This window comes from Zootoca vivipara, chromosome 7 (assembly GCF_963506605.1).
Source record: "Zootoca vivipara chromosome 7, rZooViv1.1, whole genome shotgun sequence".
NCBI classification, from domain to species: domain Eukaryota; kingdom Metazoa; phylum Chordata; class Lepidosauria; order Squamata; family Lacertidae; genus Zootoca; species Zootoca vivipara.
Window position 1 is genome coordinate 37,080,679 of NC_083282.1, and position 25,012 is coordinate 37,105,690.

At 40.0% G+C, this 25,012-nt stretch overlaps 2 protein-coding genes across 4 annotated transcripts; both read left to right on the plus strand.

The window, feature by feature from the left end:
- On the plus strand, nucleotides 1-24,411 carry MYSM1 (Myb like, SWIRM and MPN domains 1). 3 transcript variants are annotated; one of them, XM_060276871.1, is made up of 20 exons: nucleotides 1-264; nucleotides 6,838-6,913; nucleotides 8,023-8,093; nucleotides 9,272-9,349; nucleotides 9,447-9,470; nucleotides 9,821-9,899; nucleotides 10,619-10,717; nucleotides 11,453-12,183; nucleotides 12,917-13,047; nucleotides 14,533-14,636; nucleotides 15,487-15,564; nucleotides 16,625-16,713; nucleotides 17,024-17,078; nucleotides 17,159-17,209; nucleotides 18,284-18,358; nucleotides 19,388-19,576; nucleotides 19,817-19,949; nucleotides 21,707-21,812; nucleotides 21,935-21,992; nucleotides 22,786-24,411. In XM_060276871.1, the coding sequence occupies exons 1-20, from the start codon at nucleotides 23-25 to the stop codon at nucleotides 22,948-22,950; spliced, it is 2,634 nt and encodes an 877-aa protein (XP_060132854.1). In that variant the 5' UTR covers nucleotides 1-22; the 3' UTR covers nucleotides 22,951-24,411. The 3 variants fall into 3 exon arrangements, with proteins under 3 accessions (XP_060132854.1, XP_060132855.1, XP_034977272.2); XM_035121381.2 differs by lacking the exon at nucleotides 1-264 and adding an exon at nucleotides 5,265-5,366; XM_060276872.1 differs by lacking the exon at nucleotides 9,447-9,470.
- LOC118088143 (CARD- and ANK-domain containing inflammasome adapter protein-like) lies at nucleotides 264-3,147 on the plus strand. Its single transcript, XM_035121382.2, has one exon. The coding sequence runs from the start codon at nucleotides 453-455 to the stop codon at nucleotides 2,721-2,723; it is 2,271 nt and encodes a 756-aa protein (XP_034977273.2). The 5' UTR covers nucleotides 264-452; the 3' UTR covers nucleotides 2,724-3,147.
- Nucleotides 24,412-25,012: the final 601 nt, after the last annotated feature.

Sequence of the window (25,012 nt, forward strand, 5' to 3'; positions counted from 1 at the left end):
AGCCTGCTGCTTTTCTTCTGACATGTTTGACAGATGGGTCACACATGCCAAGTACTTTTTTTTTTTTAAGTTTCTATCCATCAACAGCTTAGCTACCAACTTTGAAAACTTCCTCCCGATTTTATCTTGCAAGTTCTTGCAATGCAACCATTTTTTTACTGGAATACTTTTACTGAGTTTTGTTTTGTTTAAATTCGTCAACTCCAGTCTGTTGTTAAGGAATAGAAAAGAGGATTGGAAGGCAACAGCATTGCACAATGAAAGGTGAAAAGTTTATACTCTCCCTTTCCCCCCTGTGTGTGTGGTTGTCGCTGAGATTTCCAGTTGGACCACCAGAATATTTGTTGGCAGAAACTGGAGCAAGCTTATGTAACAATCTGCACTTTCTCATGCTAAATGCTGAACTTCAAAGGCATGTTTAATGTATTGCGGGTGCATAATCTAAACACATCATGTATTCAGCTGGCATGTTCACAAATCCCTATGCCACAGAAGTACTGAGAACTAAAAAGAACGAACTTGTAGATGGCATAAGGAACCCTGATCAGCTTCTGAACTGGCTGATAGAACATGGCATTTTTACACCGGAGAAAAAAATGGTCTTATCCTACTACAGAACAAGAACTGCAAAGAACTCCCGGGTCCTGGATATATTGGTTTCTCAAGGTGAGCGAGCTTGCAGGCTCTTTTTTTATCCATGTCTGAAACAGATTGAGCCACAGCTGTATAACAACATGAGGAGTTATGTCAGCAATGTGAATGAAAGAATTGGTGATGCCAGAAGGCAACTGATAGGGTATCTACTGGAGAAAGATAAAGGGTGGGTTCAAAAGGGTAAAGATCCTCACCAAGAAAAGAAGGATAGCCCCAGACAGCTTTTAGCTAAGCCAGAAAAGCTGACTCAGATCAAACGTAAAGTAAAACAGGATTCAGCTGCTGTGAAATCCCAAGACAATTCTTTCAATTCTCTTTCTGTCTTTGATTCTGTGGCTAAAGGTAATCTTTCCTATTTAGAAAAAATCTTAAAAGAGAATGATATTAACGCAGTAAACTCTGAAGATGAAACCCTCCTACACATTGCAGCGGCTCACGGGCATATAGAAATAATTGATTATCTAATTGGCAAAGGAGCTAAGCTGGAAGTTAAGGATAAGAAAGGAAGAACCCCGCTACACAGAGCTGCTGAGAGAGGTCACGGCGAAGCTGTGAAAATGCTGCTCCAATCGGGTGCCAACATGTACACCTTGGATCAGGAAGGCAAGAGCCCACTTCATTTGGCCCATCAGAACCACCACACCCATGTTCTGAAGAGCATCCTGAAAGAAGAGGCGAGGCGACACAAGAACCAACACAACTTCCTGCACATGTCTGCTCTCAGAGATGACAGTGAGCTGCTGCAAGCCATCCTAAAGAATGGTGCTTTGAAGGATGCCAAGGATGAGAGGGGACAGACTGCTTTGGGCTATGCCGTGTCTCGAGGGTTTGAGAAGACTGTCCAGGTTCTCCTGGAAGCTGGAGCCAACATAGATTCCAGCATCATTGATGTAGCCTTTAACAGCAACAGTCAATCTCTCTTCAAGCTATTGCTGGACTATTCCAAAGGCATGTCGCCGGCTACGATGGTGTCAGCTCTCTTTAAAGCCATTCAAAAGGACCTGCATGGCATCGTAGCAGCTTTAATTGACAAAGGTACCGACAAAAACGCCCTCGGCGAAGCGCAGTACACGCCACTGCTTGTGGCGTGCGAGATGGGCAAGACCGAGTCAGCAAAAGTTCTCATTGAAAAGGGAGCGAGCCTGAAGGACAAGACCCCAGACTCAAGCAGTGCTTTACATCTGGCAGTTCAAGCTGGAGCCTCCTCCATTGCAAAGATGCTCCTGAGCAAAGGATTGGATGCCAACATTGCCGGGCAGGGAGATCAGACCCCCCTCCACGAGGCCGCATTGCACAATAAGGAAGGGCTAGTTGACTTATTAATTGACGGAGGTGCGAAAATTGATTCGGTCACTAAAGAACTGCTCACTCCCTTGCACGTTGCAAGTTATAAAGGCCACGTGGAAGTTGCGCAAAAGCTGCTGCGACGAAAGGCTAATGTCAATGTTAAGGATAAGCAGGCAAAGACAGCTCTGCATCTTGCTGCTGAAGCAGGAAATCCTGCTATGGTAGAACTGCTGCTGAACTACAATGCTGACTCCAACGCAACAGACAAGGAGAAAAAGACAGCGCTTCATCTTGCAGCCATGGGAGGTCATCTTAGTGCAGTGAAAGCACTGTTAGCGAAGAAGACCAGGTTTGGTGCAAAAGACATGGACGGATGCACATCTATGCACTATGCCACCATCAATGGGAATGTGGAGATACTACAGGCCCTTCTGGCTGCTGGCAAGAATAAAAATATTGATGACAAAAATATTTGGAGGAAGACACCGCTACATCTTGCAGCAGAACATGGACACAGCGACCTAATACATTTCTTCTTGAGCAACGGTTCAGCCATTAATGCTCTGGACAACAATAAGGACACACCATTGCATTGTGCTTGCAAAGCCGGTCATTTTAACTGTGTGAGCGCATTGGTCAGCTGGTCTGAGGGGGGTAAAGCAAATCTACAGGCCACAAATAGCCTGAAGAAGACTCCACTTCAAGTAGCAGAATCCAGCCCTACTGAAAGCCAGGCTCAAATTGTTACTCTTTTGAAAAAGAAAATGTTATTGATAAGATAAATGTGCTAAGAAGAAACTACGTAAGAAGCACAAGTTGTTTCTTATTGGTGTCTAGTGGTTGGATCTCTTGATTATTTTTATTTGAAGGAGGGAGGGTTCCTATAAACAAGCCCACTATAGGTCCTAGCCTTAAAAAAGCAACCAGCCTGTCCACTGGAAGGAGTTGGCAGAAGTGTTTCATTGCTCCTGAAGCAACCCTCTCTGCATTCCTACAGAGGCAGGGCTTCCCTTACCTGCTAGCGCACTTGGTTTCTATTCTGAGCACAGAGGAGGAATGGGGCCCTCATCTCTTCTCCTCCTCAAGCCTACTCACTTGCCTGCATGCAATTCCATGCTGCCTACAGATACTAGGCTAGTACTTAAATACTGTCATGGAAAGCTTAACCTTTTCCTGTAATGGCTCCAAGCACATGGAACGCTATTCCATGGGTGGGGTGGGGTGGGGGCTAAGCTATCTCCCTCCTTGCGAGTGTTGTTTTGGTTTGCTCTTCAAATGTATTCAGTTCGATTACCGCTTGGCATTTAGATTTTAGTTTTAGATCACCTGCCTATCTCTTATTGTTCCTGATTTGTTTTGATGTTTTATTGTTGCGTGCTGTTTTATTACAATTGATATTAGCTGCTTTGGACATAACCTTTTCGGGGTGTGGTTGGGATTACAGATATTACTGTACTAGGAGGGTTTTACCTGGGTATAGCCAGGATTTTTGTTAGGGAGGGCAGGACATTGTTGGAGGGGCAGAACTGACATGATTGGTTAATTAGTTAAGTATTTATACAGTATTGTTTTACTTGATCGGGGGGGGGGGAAGGAGGGAGGTGCCCCCTCCCCCTCTTGGCTACACCCATGGTTTTGCCCCCCAGCTCATTCCATTTGGCAACCTCCAGTGTCCCCATATTAACCCCCTTTTTATTTCCTTTTTCACCCCATGCAATTGCTAAACCTCCATTTCACCTTCCCAACTATATTTTTGAAGCAGATACTCTCTTCTGTTCTGCAGCCCAACTTTGCACCTAATTTCACCCATTTCCCCCTATGTCCATGCTTCCCCCTCCATATGGGGACCCCCATTCACACAGCCCCCCCTCCATGCCTACTCTCCTCTCCTATTTTGTAGTCCCATTTGCACACATACCCTCATGATTATATGTTATTGTATCTTTAAAACAAATAAAAATTTAAGAGAAGGTATGTCAGTTAGCTTGTTCAGTTAGAGAAGGTTAAATTTATGGTTGTTGTTTATATATGGGTGTTTGCTTGATAATAAAATATCTGAATTACTGCATTGAATCTGGAACTTCATGTTGAAGGTAAAACATCGCTTCTCGGCCTTTTGGCTAAGATAAAGTGTGTAGTACATGGTAGGAGTGAAACACTCTATGGGAACATACTATGAAAAATTTGTGGGGTCCACATCCATTATCTCTCTCATATAGGGTAGCTGAGGAATGGAAGAAGGAAAGTACTGTAAGTGAAGAGGGGAAACATACAAGACTGTTTTAAGCAATGGCAGAAGTCTGAACAAAGCAAGGATGGAGAACACTTAGAGTATTACTTATTTCATAAAATTTGTACAGTACACTGCTAGATCACAAAAACAACAAAAACCTTCAAAACAATTTACAAAAAAACATAAAACCAAATTTTTACTTGATCATTGTACCTGTTCTTCCTGCTATATTGTTTATTTATGGAATTTGGGTCCCATTATTCCTTCAACAAGCTCAGAAGAGGCTTAATCAGGATAAAGCTGAGTCATGCTGACACCATTTAAGGCAGCTGAGGTGCTGTCTGCTCTCACACAATTCTTGGTACCTCAACAACTTTATAGTTAATAAGCTGAAAAGATACTCCCACATTTATGATTTCAGTCCTCTCTTTTGTCGTAAATGGTATGAAATTTCTCGTTAAGGATATGCGAAATGCGTGCATTTTATAAAACTCCTATACCAAGGAATAGGGCAAAAATCTAACATCGGCAGTGGCTACTGGCGTGTGACAGACGTATTTTTAACTGAATTCTAAGTAGGACCTGAATGTTACTTTTCTCACGGGTGAGAGCTCTCCTTTAACTTCTGTCCTTTTCTTTTGATCAATATCCATGGCTTGCAACCAGAAGAGGTCATTTTATCCCGTTTTAATTTCTCCCCGAGCACTCCCACTTTCCCTTTTACGTTTTCATTGTGGAAGCTTCCCCTTGTCATTCAACTACTGTACTGTGTGTGTGTGTGTGTGTGTGTGTGTGTGTGTGTGTGTATAGAGACAAGAACATACTCGATTCTATTTACCCAGCTGCTTCTCTCTTCCCATCGCAATCCACTTCCTACCAAGCTCTCTTCCTATTCCCACCGCGCACTGCCCCCCCCCCCGCCAAGTTCGCCATCCACGTTAGAGCTTGAGGGCAAAAGGAAGGGCGCCCGCAGCTTCGCCGCTTTGTGCGGCGCATGCTCGCAATTCTCTATGGTTGAAACGCAATCCCTGGGCCGGCCTTGGAAGCCCCGTTTCCTGTTTTGCTCCCGCGACTTCCGGTGTCGGCGGCTGCGGCGTCGGCGGGCGGGTGTCGGCATGGAGGCCGTGGAAGAGCTCGATGTGGACGTCGAGGGGGACGCAACGGCGGGGGGCGCCGGGGAAGCGGAGCCGGGGTGAGTGCAGGGAGAGGCAGGCTTCGGGCCTTCAGCCGGGCCCCGTGAGTTTATGCCAGGCTCCTAACGGCAGCCCCTTCATTGGCGGCGGCTACTGCCTCAGGCAAGCCATGGCTCTGACCGGGGCCTGGCCGGGGGTTTCTGTAGCCTCAGCTCCTGGGCCTCTGGCAGAGGTCTTTCGCGGTGGGACTCCCTCTTTCTCCTCCTGTATCTTTATGGAATTGCTCAGATCTTGTTCTGGCCTCGTAGCCGCGGCCGTTAAGTCAACCTAAAGGAGCAAGAGAACGTTTATTCTTATTAGTTGGTCTCTAAGGTGCTACTGGAAGGATTTTTTATTTATATTTTGACCTGAGTGTGTTCCTCGTGTGAATGCTACCAGAGCAAGGCATGCCTCTCCGTTCTTCTGGAGGCAAGACAGAGAGTGGTCTGCTTGGCACCCTTAGGCGAGGAAGTGTCAATACCCCCCCCCAACATTTCTCTAGTTAAATTAGGATGTCCTAAGGAAAAGCTGGACATTCTGGGATCAAATTCGAAACCGGGACGGTTTCTGTAAATCCAGGACCGTCCCTGGAAAATAGGGACACTTGTAGGGTCTTGTGATGATCCCCTCAACAGTGTGCAGGTGGTCCAGGAGAATGACATGAATGAGCTCCACAGGAGTACTGGTAATTTCTGACCTGACCTACCTGACAGCTGGTGGGTGGGTTTCTCTCCTGGAAATCTTCTGGAGGAGAAATGAAACAAGAGTTCTGACACCTTGAATACATTTAATGGATTTATTATAGCACAAGTTCTTATGGACTTCAGTCTCACTTCATTAGATGCATTGAGTGCCATCAGTTGCTTGCATGCATAATTCGTGGGAGGGGAGCTTCGAAAGCAGCAAGATCAGAGGAATATGAAATGCAAAAAGCACACTTCACTTAGGGTTTCAGTGTGTGTAAGCACAGTGGTGGGTTAGCCACTGCTGACTTAGAATAATTCCTTCCTAATTTTGACACACACCAATGCATATTCACAGCACTGTCAAAAACGCTTAAATCAGTATCCTTCCTTTCTTTCCATTTAGATGGATCTGTCTGTAGCACAGGTGCCACAGGAATAAGTATGAACTTATTACATTAGTTCCTCTAATGTATATCACTTTGCCTCCCATATATTTGACAAAGGGAACACTTATTCTTAAAAATAAACACTTCCTGAGTCTCAGGATTTGATTTCCTACTTGTGAGAATTGTGAGGTAAAGCATCATATGGGTACATCATATAATAGGTTAAAATGGTCTCTGCTTAGACGGTTTGCACCTCAAATTTATTATTTCTTGTACTAGCACAAAGGAGGTATAGGATTGGGTGCAAGGTTTTGAAGCATTGCAACATATGACATTTACCAATCATTAAAATGCTAGTAGAACTTCAGCTTCTGAGAGGATCAGTTTTTAAAGTATGTGACTTTTTTATTTCATTTCAGAAGCTATGAAAATCCTTCATCCAGCTTACTCCAAGATCATTACCTTGATTCAACTTGGCGAACTGATATGGGTCTTGTAAGTGAACTATGAAATGGACTGTTAACTCTGAGTGAACGTCCATCTTTTTGAAGACATCTTAATAGGTCTTTCTATCATAATCACTTCAAAAATAAGTTGGGATTCAAAGGGCATAATAAAAATACAACTTGTGCTGCTCCATGGAAACATACTGAAGTCTTTGAATGATCTGTGTTCCCAGCTAGCTGTGTAAAACAGCTGATTGCAACCTGAATTTTCTATACTGTACATAGATCTTGTTCAAGTGCTTGCACAAGGAGTATTGCTGATCTGTACATGACAAGGGACCTCCAGATTTCAGCCATGAAATATAAAGAGGTGTCATGCCTATGTTCTTTACAATATGCTTATTGAAATTCTTTTCCATGTTCTTTTATCATAGTTTTTAAGAAAGTCACGGGACCGCCTCTCCTGGTATGCCCCACGGAGGACCTTACGGTCCATAAATAACATTTTGGAAGTCCTGAGCCTCAAGGAGATTAGATTGGCCTCGACCAGGGCCAAGGCCTTTTTGGCGTGGCCCCAGCCTGGTGGAACACTGTCACAAGAGACCATGGCCCTATGGGATTTGACATCTTTCCGCAGGGCCTGCAAGATGGAGCTGTTCCGCCAGGCCTTTGGTCGGGGTTCAGTCTGACTCCCTCTCCCTTTTCATAAGAACTTGCATGAAAGTGGCCTCCCAATTTTTCTCACAGGCCCATATAAATTCAGCACAAACAGTTGGGCCTGGTGAGCATTTAAGGTTTCCAACCCTAATCTGCAGGTTGCCATCTGATTGGATTTTATTCTGATCCTGATCTGTTTTTAGTAGGTATTTTAATTGATTGCCTGACTTTATGTTAATGTGTTATACACTTGATGTTAGCCGCTCTGAGCCCAGTTTTGGCCGGGGAGGGCAGGGTATAAATAAAAAATATTATTATTGGTGCACTTGAAATTTCTGTTAATCTTTCAAATTCATTATTTGCCACGAATTCCCTGGGAGATCTTGAAAATTTACTTCTTCAGTTCAGCTCTGCACCTGAAAATGCGAAGCCTCTTTTCTGGGGTTGATGTTGGAATTAATATATAAAACAAGTGTTCCATAACTTATGTTTTTCTCCTAGCCATGGAGTCTTGATAGCACAATTAGTGAAGAAAACAGGACTGCCATTGAGAAGATGTTGTTGGAAGAAGAGTATCCTTTACTTATTAATCAGCATGACAAAATAAAATCCTCACCCCAGTAAGAAATTAAGCTGTAGTGCAGGATTATAATCAATAGGCTACACTTCGTGATTAGAAATTGCTCCCTGACTACCTGATGGAAACTCTCATTAATCACCAAGGTGCCAGACACCTCTGGCTTCTTTAACAAGAGAGCCTTGCTGTTTCTATCCTTCTACTTGCGTCTGATTGGTCATTAAGGTCTGATGAATTAACATGGCTCAGTCAGCAGGTTTTTGTGTCCTTTGAGTAGTCCTTTGTTTTTTATTTGTTTTCAATTACAGTCCAATAATAGCCTCATTATAACAATAGCAATTTATAATACAATTATTAATACGAATCATTTAAATACCAAATTATATAATTTAGATAAAGTGGCCCTCCGCATGCTAGATTTGATGATTTTCTTTATTTCTGCATTCCTAAATCTTACAGTATTAGTTTCACTAACATTCCAGTCATAATAATAATCCCTTATACAACTGCAATATTAATAACTTCTATTCGTGTTGACACATTAAATGATTTATAAAACTGCAAGTAAGGAACTCGGACTATATCCTTGTTCTTCCTTTGTGTGGCAGTTATTCTGACCGTGGTGCTTCTTCCTGTCCTCGTAAGATATTATGTCTTTCTTTCCCCCGATTGTTGCTGTTATCCATCGTGCCTTGGGCGGAGCTGATATCCCATTGTTGTTCCAGAAATTTCTGCATCGCTCCATCCCGTGCTTCATAGTTTTGCACCAAGAGCTTTAACAACTGCTGCAAAAGTTGCTCTGTCCCAGTAAATAAACTGTTGTCACCATTTTTCCTCTCTGCCTGGGAAGAAGAGTGGTCTGTTGAACTGCAAACTGTTACTGAAAGTTGCGCAGTTGGTATCAATTTTCTGGCTTTATACTTTAATCGTTGACATGCTTAATAGGGAGTAAGCTTCATTGGACGTAGTTTGACTTCTGACCTTTGTATTTCTCTGCATTAAATAATGTTCTGCTGGTTTTGCAGTTAGTTTATAGCTAATCCATTTACTACAACCTACAGTCCATTGGACTGCAGTTACAGATTTTTGGTATGATAAATTATTAATTATGAAAAGAGTAGCATGCAAAGAACCTCATTAACAGTACTTTAGAAAATCCTTAATGAATTCCAGATACTATCTATCTAGCAAATCCCTTCCAGAAAAAATTTGGCATGAACTGAAGGAAAGTGATAAAAAGTGCACAAAAAGGTAATATAGAGTGTAATATTTCAAAGAGGGGGGAATTTGTGTTAAAAAGACTCACTATCTTTACAAACTTGCATTTGTCTTGCTTTGTACTTTACAGCCACAAGAAAGAAGCAAAAGTAACGTATGTACTTCTAATGTCACGGCTAAGAATTAAGTGATTGTACTGAATATCTAATACCTTTAGGACTCAAGCATGCTTTTTTAAAAAAACCCTGCAATAATTGCATTTTTAATGCTGCTTTCTTTGTTGCATACCCTGACCCCACCTCCCACTTTTTTAAAAATAATAATAATCTAGTTTTCTATTTAGGCAGTTGACTAAAAGGCCTATACCCAGTTTCCAAGTATATTTATGTGCATGTTAATTCTAGTGATTGAGATTAATTTAAAAATAATAATGTACATTTAGATACTGTTTTCTGGCATCTTTTTGTTTCACACAAAGGCATTTTGCTTTATTTTTTATGTAAGGATACGCTCACCTACAAAATCAGCTAGTGGATCGCTAAAGTGGACAGTGAAAGAAAAAGAACTATTTGAACAAGGACTGGTAAATTTTTCCTGTGGTTAATGTTTTAAAAAGTAGCAAATGCCCTTAGAAGTGGAAATCTCAATGTTCTTCAAGTAATTAAAAGTGTTTAAGATACAGTTGTACTGTATGGCGTGTTATTTGTTTTAAATTGTAACAAAGTGTTATTGAAGAACTTTAATACTAAAATAGTTTCATGCTGGATGAGATTCCTATGCAAGCTGACATTAATTTTTAGATGAAGTGGGATTACTCATGTATGGTATAGGTGCCTAGCTACTTAATGGGATTTTTAAGCCATGGGCTCAAGTACTTTTCCTTCACTTTCTCAAAACTCTTAGCTGCTATCTTAACACATTTCTCTTGGTAAAAAGCTGCCACAGAGTGGGAGAGAAAAAGGTTTTTAGTAAGCAAGTAACAAAAGCACATCAAAGTGCAAGTAGATAAATAAGTACCGCTCCGGTGGGAAGGTAAACAGCGTTTCTGTGTGCTGCTCTGGTTCACCAGAAGCGGCTTTGTCATGCTGACCACATGACCTGGAAGCTGTACGCCGGCTCCCTCAGCCAATAACGCGAGATGAGCGCCGCAACCCTAGAGTCGGTCACGTCTGGACCTAATGGTCAGGGGTTCCTTTACCTTTTTAACTTACATGGGGTCAAAAAAGCAGTGGAAGCTTCATATGATATATTAAATTGATTTGTTTTGACTTAAGAGCTAAAGTCATGTTTACTTTCCATTAGGCTAAATTTGGCAGAAGATGGACAAAAATTGCCATGATGATTGGAAGTCGCAATGTTCTCCAAGTAAAGAGCTTTGCAAGGCAGTACTTTAAGAACAAGGTAAACTTCATATAACAACTTTCAGTTGACAGAATGACTTAGTAGCAAACCTTGCCAACAGATAACTAAAAAGGGATTACTTTGTTTGAACCTTGCTTTGTAAGTCTCCCGCAGCAAATTATTTTTGCTTTCATGTTTAATTTCCTGTAATATTGGCCAACCTGCATTTTTCAAAAAGGGCTTTTAAATTTGATTAAACTTTAAGGGAGAACTCTACTGTTCTTTGTCCACTGTGGACAAAGATCAACAGGGTTATTCCCTATCAACCTTGCTCAGACATGAGCAGCTGAGGTCCATAAGAGGAGGACTCTTACCATACATCACCATACTGTCCTACTAAATTTACTAAATAAAGGCTTCTTAAAGTCTGAAGCAAGGAACACATAATTTTTTTCCCACAATCAAAAACAGCTGGATAAGTTTTTAGCTGGCAAATGCTAAGCTGTGATAGAAACTCATATTATTATTTGGTTTGATAAGCTTTATATTTCCCTTGTGAATGTCATTATCTGGGTACATACACATTTTAAAAATAGAGCAGTTATGGGGAAATTCACCAAAATTGGCAAAATTAAAGGTCTTTTGAAAGAGGGTCCAGTTTTTATTAGGGAATTTAAGAAATAAACAAACAACCAGGACTTAAAATTAATAGATGTCTCTTTTTAGCTACTGTTATTCATTTAGACTTTCTTACTTTGTCATACTTAACTCATTTTAATGTACTTCTCTGTTAAGGCAAAAACGGATGGCTCAGAGAAAGTGGAACTGCAGCAGTATGTCAATGTTCCTCTTCCCAGCGTCAATCAGGATGATGAAGGGAAGGTGGTGTCATGGGCACTCTTAAGAGGTCGGGCAGACCCTAATCTAAATGCAGTGAAAATTGAAAAATTATCAGATGACGAGGAAGTAGACATTACAGATGAGGTGGATGAGCTACTTTGCAATGTACCTCAGCAAGAAGCTGGAAAGTCTGATTTATTAGATATTCCAAAAAGTCCATCAGGAGAGAGCAATTGGACAGAGCCTATCTTGGATTCTGCTGGACACATGCCTTCAGTTCTGTTAACATCAAGATACATTCCAAAGCCAGAGCAGAGCACAGTTGAGAGTCTAGAGACTGCAATGTCATGCTCTGAAAACGGTGGTCATGGAACCATGTTTTCAGAAAATCAGAAATGTGATGGGAAAGGAATTTCTGATGATACCGATTGGTTTCCTCATCCAGAGAATTGCAGAGAACAGAGAGACTTCACTGAAAACAGTCTTCTTTTCCATCCTTCCAATCAACTGGAAGAGGAGAATCAGATAGATGCAGAGGAGCTCAAGCCACCAGATCAAGAAGTAGAAATAGATAGGCAAACCGTGCTAGAAGAAGAAAAGCAGGCAATACCAGAATTTTTTGTGGGACGACAAGCCAAAACACCTGAGCGCTACCTGAAAATTAGAAACTATATTTTGGATCAATGGTAAGCAATATAAGCCTATTGGAAAATTATACAGTAAGGGGAATGTATGCAAAGCAACTGTGGATATTTAATATCCTTCCTTTGTGCAATCCATTTTCTAGACAAGTGATAGCCAGTTCCTTTATTGACTGCAGCTGGTTGATTGTATCTTTCTCCTTTGGAGCTTGACCAGGGTGGGTTAGCTCAAAATTACACACGTTGTTTGTTGGCTTGCTTAGCCCCAAAAGTAGGGAACCTGCCAGACCCTCGTCATTTGGCCCATAAGGTTGTGTTGGCCAAGCCACAGCCATGTGTCCTACACCTGGTGTCATATATGATGTCATGTATGAGTCATGAAAAAAAATGTGATTGAGCCGAAAGGGAGCCCTGCACACACCAAGACAAGGAAAGTAGCTGATTGTTGGGGCTCACATAATGCATTGCCTTTACCTTCAGGGATTTCAAAGCATTTGGTAAAAAATGGTACATCTGACATGAGGTGATGGATAGGTGGGCAGCTGTGCCCACTTGTTAATACTTGGCTCATGGGGAGTTGGGAGATAAGGCTCTGGCTTAGCCCATGAGAGATGACTTCTGACCCAGGTGGGCAAATCTCTGCATGAGTGGAATGGTTCATGTTTAATGGACTCCTACTACTCCCACTAATGGGATACATCAATAAATATCAAATGCTGCTAACTTAATTGCCCAGGTAATGCTTTATTTTATCATTTGTGGTGGTCTTTTATTATAGGGAAAGAATCAAACCAAAATATCTGAACAAGACTTCAGTACGCCCAGGGCTGAAGAACTGTGGGGATGTTAACTGTATAGGACGGATACACACATACCTGGAGCTAATAGGAGCAATTAACTTTGGTTGTGGTAGGAAGAAAACTTCAGTCTCTTCATTTAGTTTTATATTTTTATTCTGCTTTTTCACAAGAGTCTCCACAATTGCTTGTAATGTTCATCAGTTCTATCGGAACACATTTACTATATAGAAGCTAAAACCAGAAAACAAATGGGCCATGGAAAGCATATGGGGGCACATTTAGAAACATATATTGTAAAATTCTGAACAGAAAGAGATGGAAAACATGACCAGTGTGGTTGTTGGTTGAGGCAGAAGTTAGTCCAGAAGGTGCCATGTGGCAATCCTTAACTTTCTCTTAATTATAAATTTTACCCCAAATCCTTTTATTTGTCCTTTGTCCTTTTATTCTAATTTAATCCTTTGTCCTTTTATTCTATGTTGCAGCCTATACACCAGACTTAAAAAATACACTTATGTAAAAAAAAAAGGGACTACTATTTAATATAATTCCTGTTCTTATGGTTACCATGGCTGTAGTGGTGTCTAGAAATATGTGACTTTCTTGGACAGGTGATGATTAGTCCTCCTAAGTGTTAGATCTGTTGCCATGGCAGCAGGCTATGGCCAGCTAACATCCTTTGACTGCCTGCATAGATGCTCAGAATCTACATGTAGTTTTGTTTTTGTGTCCATTCCCCACTGATAGGCTTCACAAACCCTTCCTTTCCCTCTCTTCTTACTCAAGTTCCTCGTCTGTGGGAAAGCTAGAACAAAAAGCAAAGCTTTAAGCTCAAACCTATCCTCCAGTCATGGTCAAATGGATCCCCCCAAGAACCACAGGAAGGAGTTGTACTGGGTCAGCTAAGAACTGAACGTAGCTGAATGGAACATAATTGAATGGCAAGGGGAAGCTCTGCCATTATGTGACCCAGTTTGCTTGTCACATTAAATAATGCTTCTAAACAAACTATGGTTTGCATACTGTGAACAAGCAGCATGCTAGTTCACACTGCAAAAGTGTCACTGTGTCTATTAAAATACTTAACTAAATGTCCCTGAAGGACCCAGCCACCTGATCTACACCATTTGGGCCTAGCTTAGTTTTTGGATAAAGCCATTCAATATTTTTTTCATATTAAAAAAGGACAACCCTTTATCCTTTCTTTTCTTTCTTTTCTTTTAAGGCTTTGAGAAATAATTGGATCGGTACTATATATTCAGTGAATGGAAGCTAAGAGACACCTGCTGAAATAGTGTATCGTTCAATATGGCCTAAATGCCACTGCCACCTGATATTCATGTTTTTTCTCTTAATTTTCCTGCTGTTGTTTGGCTTGGTTGGCTCAGATGGCTAAACATTAGGTGGCATCATTGTTTTGTTTGTGAGACACATGTCATGGCTTTCATGTTGTGAAGAACAATTAAACAATTTATCTTTAACTCTTGGTGATTAGAATTCAAAGACATTCAAGAGTAAAGCCATCGTTTGCTTGTGACATCCAGGTAGCTCACTTCTTATGCATCTGAGTTAGTTCTCTTGCTCATTTCTACAGAGCAGGCGATATATAATAGACCACAGCAAGTTGACAAAATTCGACCCAGAGAAGGCAAAGACACTATAGAAGCATATCAGCTTGTGCAGCGTCTACAGTCTATGGTAGGATGGAAATGTAATTTATGTGCCACATTTCTTCTTTTACTGCCTTTTGATCACATTCCTGCAGAGTGTTACTATAGTATTTCTGATTGGGAAGCAAACTAGAGTACCTTTTCTCACAAACATTGCTTAGATCTTTCTGGGCTAAATAAATTATGTATTGGAGTTCTGCACATAGTACTATTTTGGTATGGGACTTTTTAAATTATACATTGCTTTCAGGAAAGAATGTTTGTCAAATACATAAAAAGTGGCTCTTTGGATCCAGTGCACTTCACTTCACTGACTGAAACCAAATAAACCATCTTTTAAGAAATCAAGTGAATAGGAAAGAAATGTACTGTATATGCAAGGTGTGTGCTTATGTGTATGTCCAGCAGCTGTAATCAGATGCATTTTTACTTTGATTCAGCATATAATTTCAGGGGTTGTTAAAGCTCCACTGAACTTCACTGAGTATCTCTACCATAAGTAGAAACCTTGCAAATGATTGGTGCATAGAAGCAGAAGTACTGGATTCTGTGCTTTATGGAGTGAATAAATGGCAGTGCTGGTTTCTTAATTCTTATAAAGCATGTCACTACACTATCTGTTGCCAGCTTGGAATTGGCCCACATTTTGGAGTATAGTAAGGCAACGTTCACTATGGGCCCAGGTGGCTGATGGCTTAACCTTGACACAAGTTCAAAAAGTAGGTTCAGACCAGTCCAAGTAGACCAGTGATCTGTATTCAGAAGCTTATTGTGAGCATGCCAATCCACATTCTGCTACTCCACAACAATAATGTGAACAAATGCTGCTGACTTTATGCCCTTGAACAGACCTGCACATGTGTTTCTGTTTGCCGCAGCGTACAAGGAGACGGCGCGTCAGAGACCCCTGGGGAAACTGGTGTGATGCCAAAGATTTGGAAGGACAGACTTTTGAGGTAACATCACTTTTAAACTTTTCTAATATTTTTCAACTCCTCGTGAAAGTCAAGCTGTTCCTGCAGTGATACGCTTTTATTTAATTATGTGAGCTGTAACTGTTACACAAGCTTTGAGGTTTCAGGGTGGCTTACAAACATTTAGACTTAAGTAAAAATATTAAAATATTGCAAAATATAAGGATAGAAGATTGAGAAGTCAGGGAAAATAAAGAAAACCTTTGCCTGATGCCAAAATTGCATGAAGGTAGGAACAACATGAGCCTCTTCGGGTGAGCCCTAAATCTGGTGCTGACCTCTGTCACATCCCCCGTTACTTGCCTTTTTTATAAACTAAAAAGCTCCAAATTTTGTAACCTTTCTTCGTAGGGAAGTTGCTCCAGCTCCTTGATCATTTTGTTATTGTGTCCTAAAACATGATTCAAGAGCCAGTGACCAAAAGTTCAGAACCAGAGGTCATCCATGAAATTTATATGCTGTAAGTTTGAAACAGGCAAAATCACGAAGTGATTCATGTAATGTGTGGAATAAACTGTTGCAGCAGTAGCATAAGTAAATAGATCTAAAGTTCGTGAATGAAAAATCTTCGTGTAAATAGGAGATAAAATACTTGGGTATGGGACTTCTGTGTTCCAAACCAGTATACTTCTTAACGTCAAATCCCACTGAGAGGCCGTATTTCCTGTTTCACAAGCTTCCCTAGAACATCTACCTGTAGTTGCTGAACTAGGTGAACCTTTCAGTTTAGCCATCCAGTGGTCTTAACAGAAGCATTATGTAGTAAGTAGGAAAGAAGGCTAGAGGTGGAGTGACAAAATCTTATGCTGTTTCATAGTTTGCTTGAACTTGGAACACTAAATGGAAAAGTGAAGGAAATTCTTCCAGCTTTCTATAAAAACAAACAGAACAGCTACTTTTGGTCTTGGTTTCCTGAGCCCCATCTTTACAGTGACAGCAGCTATGGGCACCTACTAAATTCAGGACAACTGAGGTTCAGTGTGCTTAAGCCCGCTGATTGAACTTCAAGCTGTTTTAACTAATCAAGATGTTTTGTTTTTAGCACCTTTCTGCTGAGGATCTAGCTAAGAGGAGAGAAGAGGAGAAGCTGAAACCACCAAAAGCATCTAAAGGACAAAGGCAGCCCAAAAGGTTTACATTTTTGTATATGCCTACAATATATTTTAGAAAAAGTAGCTTATGTTACTTTCGGTATGACTCCTGCCTATCGGCAGCACTTACATTGTACTACTTCACTGAGCCCAAACTGCAGTTCACAAATGTGGAGATACTCCTGTGACTCTTAAAAACTACCACATAAGTCTACAAGTTCAAACAATTTGCAAGTTTTGTATATAGTATTTAAAACTACAATAGAAAAAATGTGATTATTTTTTTTAAAAAATGATTTCCCCCCTTTATTAATTGTATATTTTCAGAGCAATTTTCTTTCATTTTATAGTTCATTTGATCCCTTTCAGCTGATCCCTTGCTGTTCCTTCACAGAAGAAAAACCAGTAAGTATGAGTTAATAAATAAGCAAGAGCACACCTTTGTTTACTTAAGCAGGCTTTCCTTATCATTTTTATCTTTTCAGGAGCCATTCCAAGTAACGGTAGCTGCAGAGGCACTTCTCATCATGGACCTGGTAAGAACTATACAGTGGTACCTCGGTTTGCGACCGCAATCCGTTCTGCGGAGCCAGTCGCTCCCCGAAGGCACGCTTCTGCGCATGCGCGAAGCACCAATAGAGCGCTTCTGCGCACGTGTGCACTGTGCAGATCGTTTCTGCGCATCTGAGCGCCGCAGATCCCGGATGTAAACACTTCCGGGTCCGCGGTGGTGAGAAACTGAAGCGGTCGCAAATGGAGGTGGTCGCAAACCAAGCATTGACTGTACTTTATAACCACTTTTCTGATTTGTTTGGTTCCTTCAAAGCACAAAGGGAAGGCTTGATCCATGCCAAAACCACAATTACCCTCCATATTGCTGCTGTTGAGACTACTGCTATACAATCCGCACCCTTTAACTGGCTAAGCTTTTTTTTTTTTTGGCTTACCTAAGCCATGGGTGATGGCTGTAACAGCCCATAATTTCTTGTTTCTGTAGAAGATGATAATCCTGAGATAATCTCTAAGCAGGTATGGGAACAAGCTGTCATAAATGTGATGCTGCTGCACAACAGTATAATGCAGTATAATGTGTGATTAGTCATGCCAGAAGAGAAACTTAGAATGTTAATATAACCACCTACAAAGGAAAAGTAAATTCTACAAAGGAAAAGTAAAATCTTTCTTGCTGAAATGGGGGAATATTTGTATTTTTGCTTTTTTCATCTGTTGTTGATCCATAAGTAACTGTTGGAGCCTCAAGGCTGCTTTTTAGTGCTTTTCCCACTAACTAAGTAAAGATGGCTGTGTAGTTTTTGATCTTCACAGTCCCTTATGGGAGCACCTGACAATTTTTTATCAGCACTGGCCAAAATGCCTAGGTAATGACCTGGTTTAGCCCCAGGAAAAGGGAGGGAGTAGGGAGTACATAAAGCTCATTCACATAGCACTAAACCACGGTTTAGGGTTGGGTCTAAATGCAGCATCTGTGTAATTATTGCTGATAAAGCAGAGGTATGAAGAGGTTTCAGGGTGTGGGTAGGTGGGGTTATCATATATGCTCACTACAGAACTCTTTAAGATATCCAAATGATATTTTCTTATGTCTTTAGCATGCCCATGTTTCAATGGCAGAAGTAATAGGACTGCTAGGTGGAAGATACTCTGAAGCCGATGGAATAGTTGAAGTAAGTATCATGCATGTTTAAAATTCTGTAACATGAGAGTGCAGGCCTTATCTGGGATGGCTCCCTGAATGTGGAATGCCCTTCATCTGAGAAGAATGGCTAGTGCTCACTGTAGTGCCCTTTCAGCACCAGCTAAGACCCATCTACTTTTCCAAGGAATATATTTTTATGAAACACTACAGATTTTTTTATTAAAAAAAACACATTATTATTATTGTTCTTGTTTGTTGTTGTTTTATCTGCTCCTTTGGGACATTGTTATAATATTTATGGTTTAATATGCTTGTAACCTGTAGTAATCAACATAAACACAAAACAGCCTTGATCTAGTTAGTGCAATAGGCATTAAACCAGCCTATTAGAAGCACCAGTTCTTACTACCTGTTCATGTGCTCAGAGGGATTAGAGGGAAACAGGATTTTCTTATGATCAAGGCATCTTTGAGTAGACTGGATGCACCCCAAAGGGCATTGCAGCATCCATGTATAAGTATCCTTTAAGCATGTTACTATATCCTTGTAATACTTTTACTGTAGTCAGTATGGAATTCAGGAAGCTGCTAGTTTTTTGAACAATGGAGCAATCCTACATCCAAGAAGCTGGTTCAAAGCAAGGTGTGAGTGAAGCTGGTGAAAAGTATACCAGATTTAAACTCTTCAGGAGCAGGGCTACATATGGCTGAGTTGGCATAAGTGTAGCAGAGGGGAAACAAGCCTTTAAGATAGTATTTGAGTTATATCACCCTTTTTGCTGTAATCTGTTGTCATGCCATTTAAAGTTCAGCCAGGCTTGGGGGGAAATATGCCAGCGTATCTCTTGCTGGAACACAAGGGTGAGGAGTTATGTCAGCATAGCCTGACTACCCTGAGAACCTCCTGGCTCAGGTGGCTGCTTTCTGCTTGATCCTAGCCCTGTTCATCCCAGCAGATTTTGCTCTATCGGATTGCTCCCTATGTGTATTGTCCTCAAGAATCAAACACTACACCACCACGGAATTGTAAGGCCTCCAATCTGATTGGTTCATTACAGATTTGCGCAGCAGAACCGTGCAATAGCATCAGTACAGGATTGCAGTGTGAGATGGACCCAGTATCTCAAACACAGGCATCGGAGACACTTGCTGCTAGAGGTTACAGTATTATTGGGTGGTATCATTCTCACCCTGCCTTTGACCCTAATCCTTCAATACGAGATATTGATACCCAGGCAAAATACCAGGTAACAACCCCCCCTCCCCGGGTGTATGATGTTGAGCAAAGGAAAACTAGACATGATGTAAATTATAATATTTCAAAGTATTATCCAAATAATTTATTGACCCTTTACTTTAAAGTGACTACTTCTAATTGTAAGATGTGGGGTTATCAGAAAGCAAGTTTGCATTGCATTATTTATTATTTTCATAGACACACACTTAAACAAAATAAAATTATTGCCCTTTTATATCTTTCCATACAGAGCTATTTCTCCAGAGGTGGGTCAATGTTTGTTGGTGTGATCATAAGTCCTTATAATCGAAATAACCCTCTTCCGCATTCCCAGATTACTTGTCTGGTAATCAGTGATGAGACCAGTCCTGATGGATCCTATCGTAAGTGTTTTTAAAAATTATTCTTAATGCCTGTCTGCTTCCTATCTTCATCATTTAAGTTACATTTTGAAAGAGGAAAAATTCGGTGATTGGTAAGACAAGGGAAATAACATATATAATTTAAAAGACAGACTAAATATACTACAATGGGCTGCAGCCCTAACGCTGGTTACTTCCAAGTAAGTCCCATTGGATCCAGCAGGGGTTCCTTCTGTGTAGACATGGTTAGGATTAGAAACTTTTGGAATATAAGATTTGCACTGTAAATAATATGGGGGTGTTTTACTGGAATGGAGACCATAATGTTAATCCTCATGGATATCAATTACTGCATGTTTTAGGGGGTTGTGGTAAGGGTGTCTTTTAAGAAATGAAAAAAGCAATAGCACAAGGTGATCAGGAATCAAGGATTCATTTGAATCACTCTGTTAAGAAGATGAATGTTTTTGGGTGATAACCAACATTAGAGTGGAATTGTTGAGATTAGTCAATCTAAGTAACTTATGTTCACTGACTGCAGTGAATCTTCTCAACAGTAGATGGATATTGCCTTCTTTGTGTAACATTCCATGGCCTGGTTGGGATGGAACAATAGAATCAGAATTTACGGGTTCAGATTGCAAAAATTCCTCGCACTCACCTCCTGCATACAAATTCCCCACCCCCCTCTACCCAGATGATGAAAGGTACAGTAGATTAAGAACACTCCTGGGTTTGTTTTAACTAGAGTTAATAGTGATCACTTGTAGATAGAAGGGTCAGGTAGGGAAGGAAATTCATGCACGTGGGTGGGGGTGGAGAAAGCACGTAGATTTGAAACTATTCCCTGAACACTAGGTCTTGTTACAATTAAATCTGGCTCAACTATTTAACCTTGTGCTCCTTCTTTCTACTTGTATACAACTTCCCTTTATGCTGCAATTTATTGCTTATCCTATAAGTGGGGGGAAACCTCATCAGTATCCATGAAATGCCTGAGAGGCTGTAAGTATAGGAAGCACTTTTTTCCTGAACACTTTTTTAAAAAATCTGATAAAATATTATTATTCACAAAGCAATTTTGATAATTGTGAAGAATAAATCTTTTAAAAATAGAAATCTGATCATATGGAATACGGTGAAATTCAAAAGTGCCAAAGCTAGTCTTTAATCTCTCAGTGACAAAGCTGGTCTTGAAATCCCTCTTTTGATATTATGCTTTCCTTAGCTTTCCTTAGCAGATATCCTGAGCATGAGGACAATTGCAGTTTGAATATCATAAATGAAAATGCAGATTTATCTTGCTGTGGAAAGAGAAGGGGGAAAAGTGAATTTCAACCATTGAAGGTTTACATGTGCAAAATGTTGTGCATATGAGAGTGAGAGAGAGAAGGAGAGAAACAGCCTAGTTCCCTCCAGATATGTTGAACTACAACTCCTATCAGCCCTGGAGCCTGGCTTAAACAGACATTTGTCATGTGATACAGGACTTCAGAAATAGAAGTCCAGAGCACTTTGAATGAATGGGAGTTGTCCCGTGCTTCAGATCAGAGTCTTTGCATTCAAACAAATATTTCTACTCAACAAAATATTGCTGTTAAACCTAATTCTGAGATTGAAGCTTCTTCAGGCTACAACTAGGCTAAATGGGCTCACTCTTGACAGTACATGGTTGTTTTATGTGCAAAAACTTTTGCTCTTCTCAGGAATTTAAGATACGCATGTCAAAAAGTAGGAAGTGTAATACTCCATGCATAATATGTTTTAATGGCTTGCAGGCCTGCCATACAAGTTTGAAGTGGGACAGATGTTGGAAGAACCTAAATGGGAATTAGTACTGGAAAAAACACGATGGATAATTGAAAAATACAGGATGTCTCATAGGTGTGTGGCAGCTTGCATTTCAGAATCTTGTAGTAAGCCAGTTCCAAATTACTGTATTTGCATTTCAATACAGAATGTTTTTATATATCGACTGATACAGTGTTGTCATATTCTTCCAACAGCTGGGTGCCCATGGATAAAATCTTCCATAGAGATTCAGATTTGACCTGTCTGCAGAAGGTAATAATCGTAAATACTTTTGCTTCTTGCCTATAAATACCTAAAGAAGTCTAATCTTGTCTAGTTATAATAGAAATATTAAATATTTGTGGAACTGGGTTGAAAGCAACAGGCATATGCAAAAGCTACCCAAACGTAACTAATGTTTGTTGGCTACTGATGTTTTGTGTTTGCCTTCAGGGTGGCTTGTTGTTTTGGTTTTTGCAAATGGGTTTCAAAAAGTTTTCGTAAAAATGTCTTGATTTAATTGTTACATTTGAAGATGGGCTACGAAATAGGATGTTTTCCTGTCATGGGCATCATTTTGAGGTGCCTGTCTCTTAATCGTATTATGGGTGTCTTACATAGGCAGTGAAAAACAAATTTATAGATGGTGCTGTGTGGAATTATTTTTCTTGGGCCGTAGATAGAGATGCTAGCAAATTAGAGAGGTTATTTTACTTTGGTCACTTTTGCATGGATTTTGGTAAAGGATACTTACAGAATTATGAACATTTGTGACAAGTTGCACATATAAATAATAGTACGTGCTAGTAGATTTTAAAGTTCAAATGTGTTAACACACTGTAGGATTATTCACTGCTGTGACAGTTTTTTGAACAGAAGCCAGTTGTTGAATGAATGAAAGATCTGTGTAAGTAGTCAGATACAGTTCAATTAGTGCTAACATATATAAAGCAAGCCCTCAAGGTGTTCGGATTAAGGAATACCAATAGATTTGTGATGGCTTTTCTTCCTAAATGTTGCTTCAATGCTGGTTTGTTTGTTTGTTTTTTCTTCAATCTGAAACTAGTTGTTGGAGTGTATGAGGAAGACTCTAGGCAATGTGGCAAATAGTTTCATCGCTGAAGAATTCCTGGCACAGCTAGAAAACCTATTCCTTTCAACATACAATAATGAGAAATGGAATGATACTACTGAAGAAAATAGCATGTGTCCAAATGACTTGCCAATATGATAGTGCTGAAAAGAATAAATGCTCACTTTATTATAAAGTGTCCATTCTTGACCGTGACAGCATCCACTGCGGCTCAAGAAAATGACTGTTACTGAAAGACAGTGTGAAACAATCATGACTATCTGATCTCTGACATAACTTCTAATCTTCTGAAATTATAGTTGTGTTGCAATGAGATGAATGAACTACTTGGCAGCCCACCACATGGATAAAACAGTTGTGCCAATTGTTGCCCCAAATAGCTGAAGTGATAGTGTTCTGCTTGCACCAAGAGTTATTTGATGTTAACATAAATTAGTTATTGCTTGCCTTGTACCATTTTAGGGAACACCCCTGTGCTATACATTTCAATGTCTAATGCATCTGCAAGCACATTTTGTCCAGTGGATAAACTGAGTTGTATTGCATATTGCTGAAATTGGGAAAGGATGGAAAACACGTCATAAGACAACAGTGATAAGATTTCTCATTGAGCATCTCAGCCTTGAGTTTCTCACTTGATGTGTGCCCAGCCCATTCAAGAGGCTTACTGCTTTCAAAAGAAGTCTGCGATAGCAGAACAATATTGGACTAATAAATCCTTCATATCAAATTCTTCTATCCAGATTAATTGTATAGATTTGCAGAGTTTGGGTGGCCTTGTTCATTTCTCAAGAACGAGGGAAAGAAGGCTGAGACTTTCCAAACAGAAATTAAGAATTGTGCTTAAAGCATTCCCTTGACCCTTGGGTATCGCAGCTCAGAATATGTACTAAATATGAAAGACATACAAAGGAGTAAGAAATTTTTGTAAGGATTATAAAACTTTATTCTTGAATCCCAGGTGGACTTCTTTATTTTTACCATGTGGAAGTTCTGGATGAATGTGCAACATGCTCCACTTCAGCCCCTTTAGTTCAGCATTAGAATATATTTGACTCAGTAATCTTCTGCATGCAAGGGACCCTATATCATAGTGCACTGGGTTTTGAAATATTACCTGTTACTTGACTCCTAAGACCATTACGACATTCCAACTTGCATGTGATACAATGCCTCATCTTCCCCATTGAAATTCTAGTATATTGCTAAATAATATTTGGGAATTCCTCTGGATTGGAATATCCAAAACCATAGTTTATGTTTTACAGAGTTATGTGATAATCATATTGCAGCTTCTAAATTTTATTGTTTACCGTACATCCTTATTGTAAATCTACATATTTCATAGGACAGCAATGTAAATATTGTATATTTGTACAGAAGAGAATTACTGGACTATTTGACCCTCATAAAAAAGCACAATACAGGTATATTTGCCCGTGATGTCTTTATCAGGAATTGAGAAAGATTCTATCATTAAAACAATGCAATGAACTCTTCTTGCTCATATTGCCCCTTCAATAAATTGTGTGAAGATGGTTTCAATGTTGTTTGGCTTCAAATTTGTGTTTCTGTGCATAAAAAAATTATAAAAATTCCCATTAACATTGCAGATTCATTTGTTTTTCTCTCATAGATTTGCATTTAGGAGCATGATTTTGTATCAAATAATTAAGTACTAAATGTTCTGGGGTTCAGCTAAACAGTACAAGATAATCCAATCTTCAGGTCAAAAAGCCAGGCAGACTTTGTTGCTTGTTCATTGTGTGTAAATATTAAGATTTTGCACTGGCCACAAGATTTGGTTTTCATCCTGATTTGGCACTTATTTGGAAATTGGACTGCTGGATAGTTTGTCTGAGTCAGTTCTGGATCCAAATTTGCTTTAGAAAAACGAAGCTTAAGTCCCCCTATCGTTAATCAAAAGTGGCTGAGGATTTTTTTCTCCTTTTCTTTTGACAGAATTAGATAACATCTTTAGGCAAAGTAGCGCCTCCAGAGTGCATATAGCCTGCCAAATCACAGACAAATTGGTCAGGGATTTATTGTGCTGGACACCTTTACAATTTGATTTTTTTTTTATAAAGAGAAACATCTATAGGTTTTTTTGGGGGGGGGAATTGGATGAAATCTACAGGTATGACGGACTCTTCTGAAGGAATGTATGCTGCTAAATTGCATAAGGATCACTCCAGTGGTT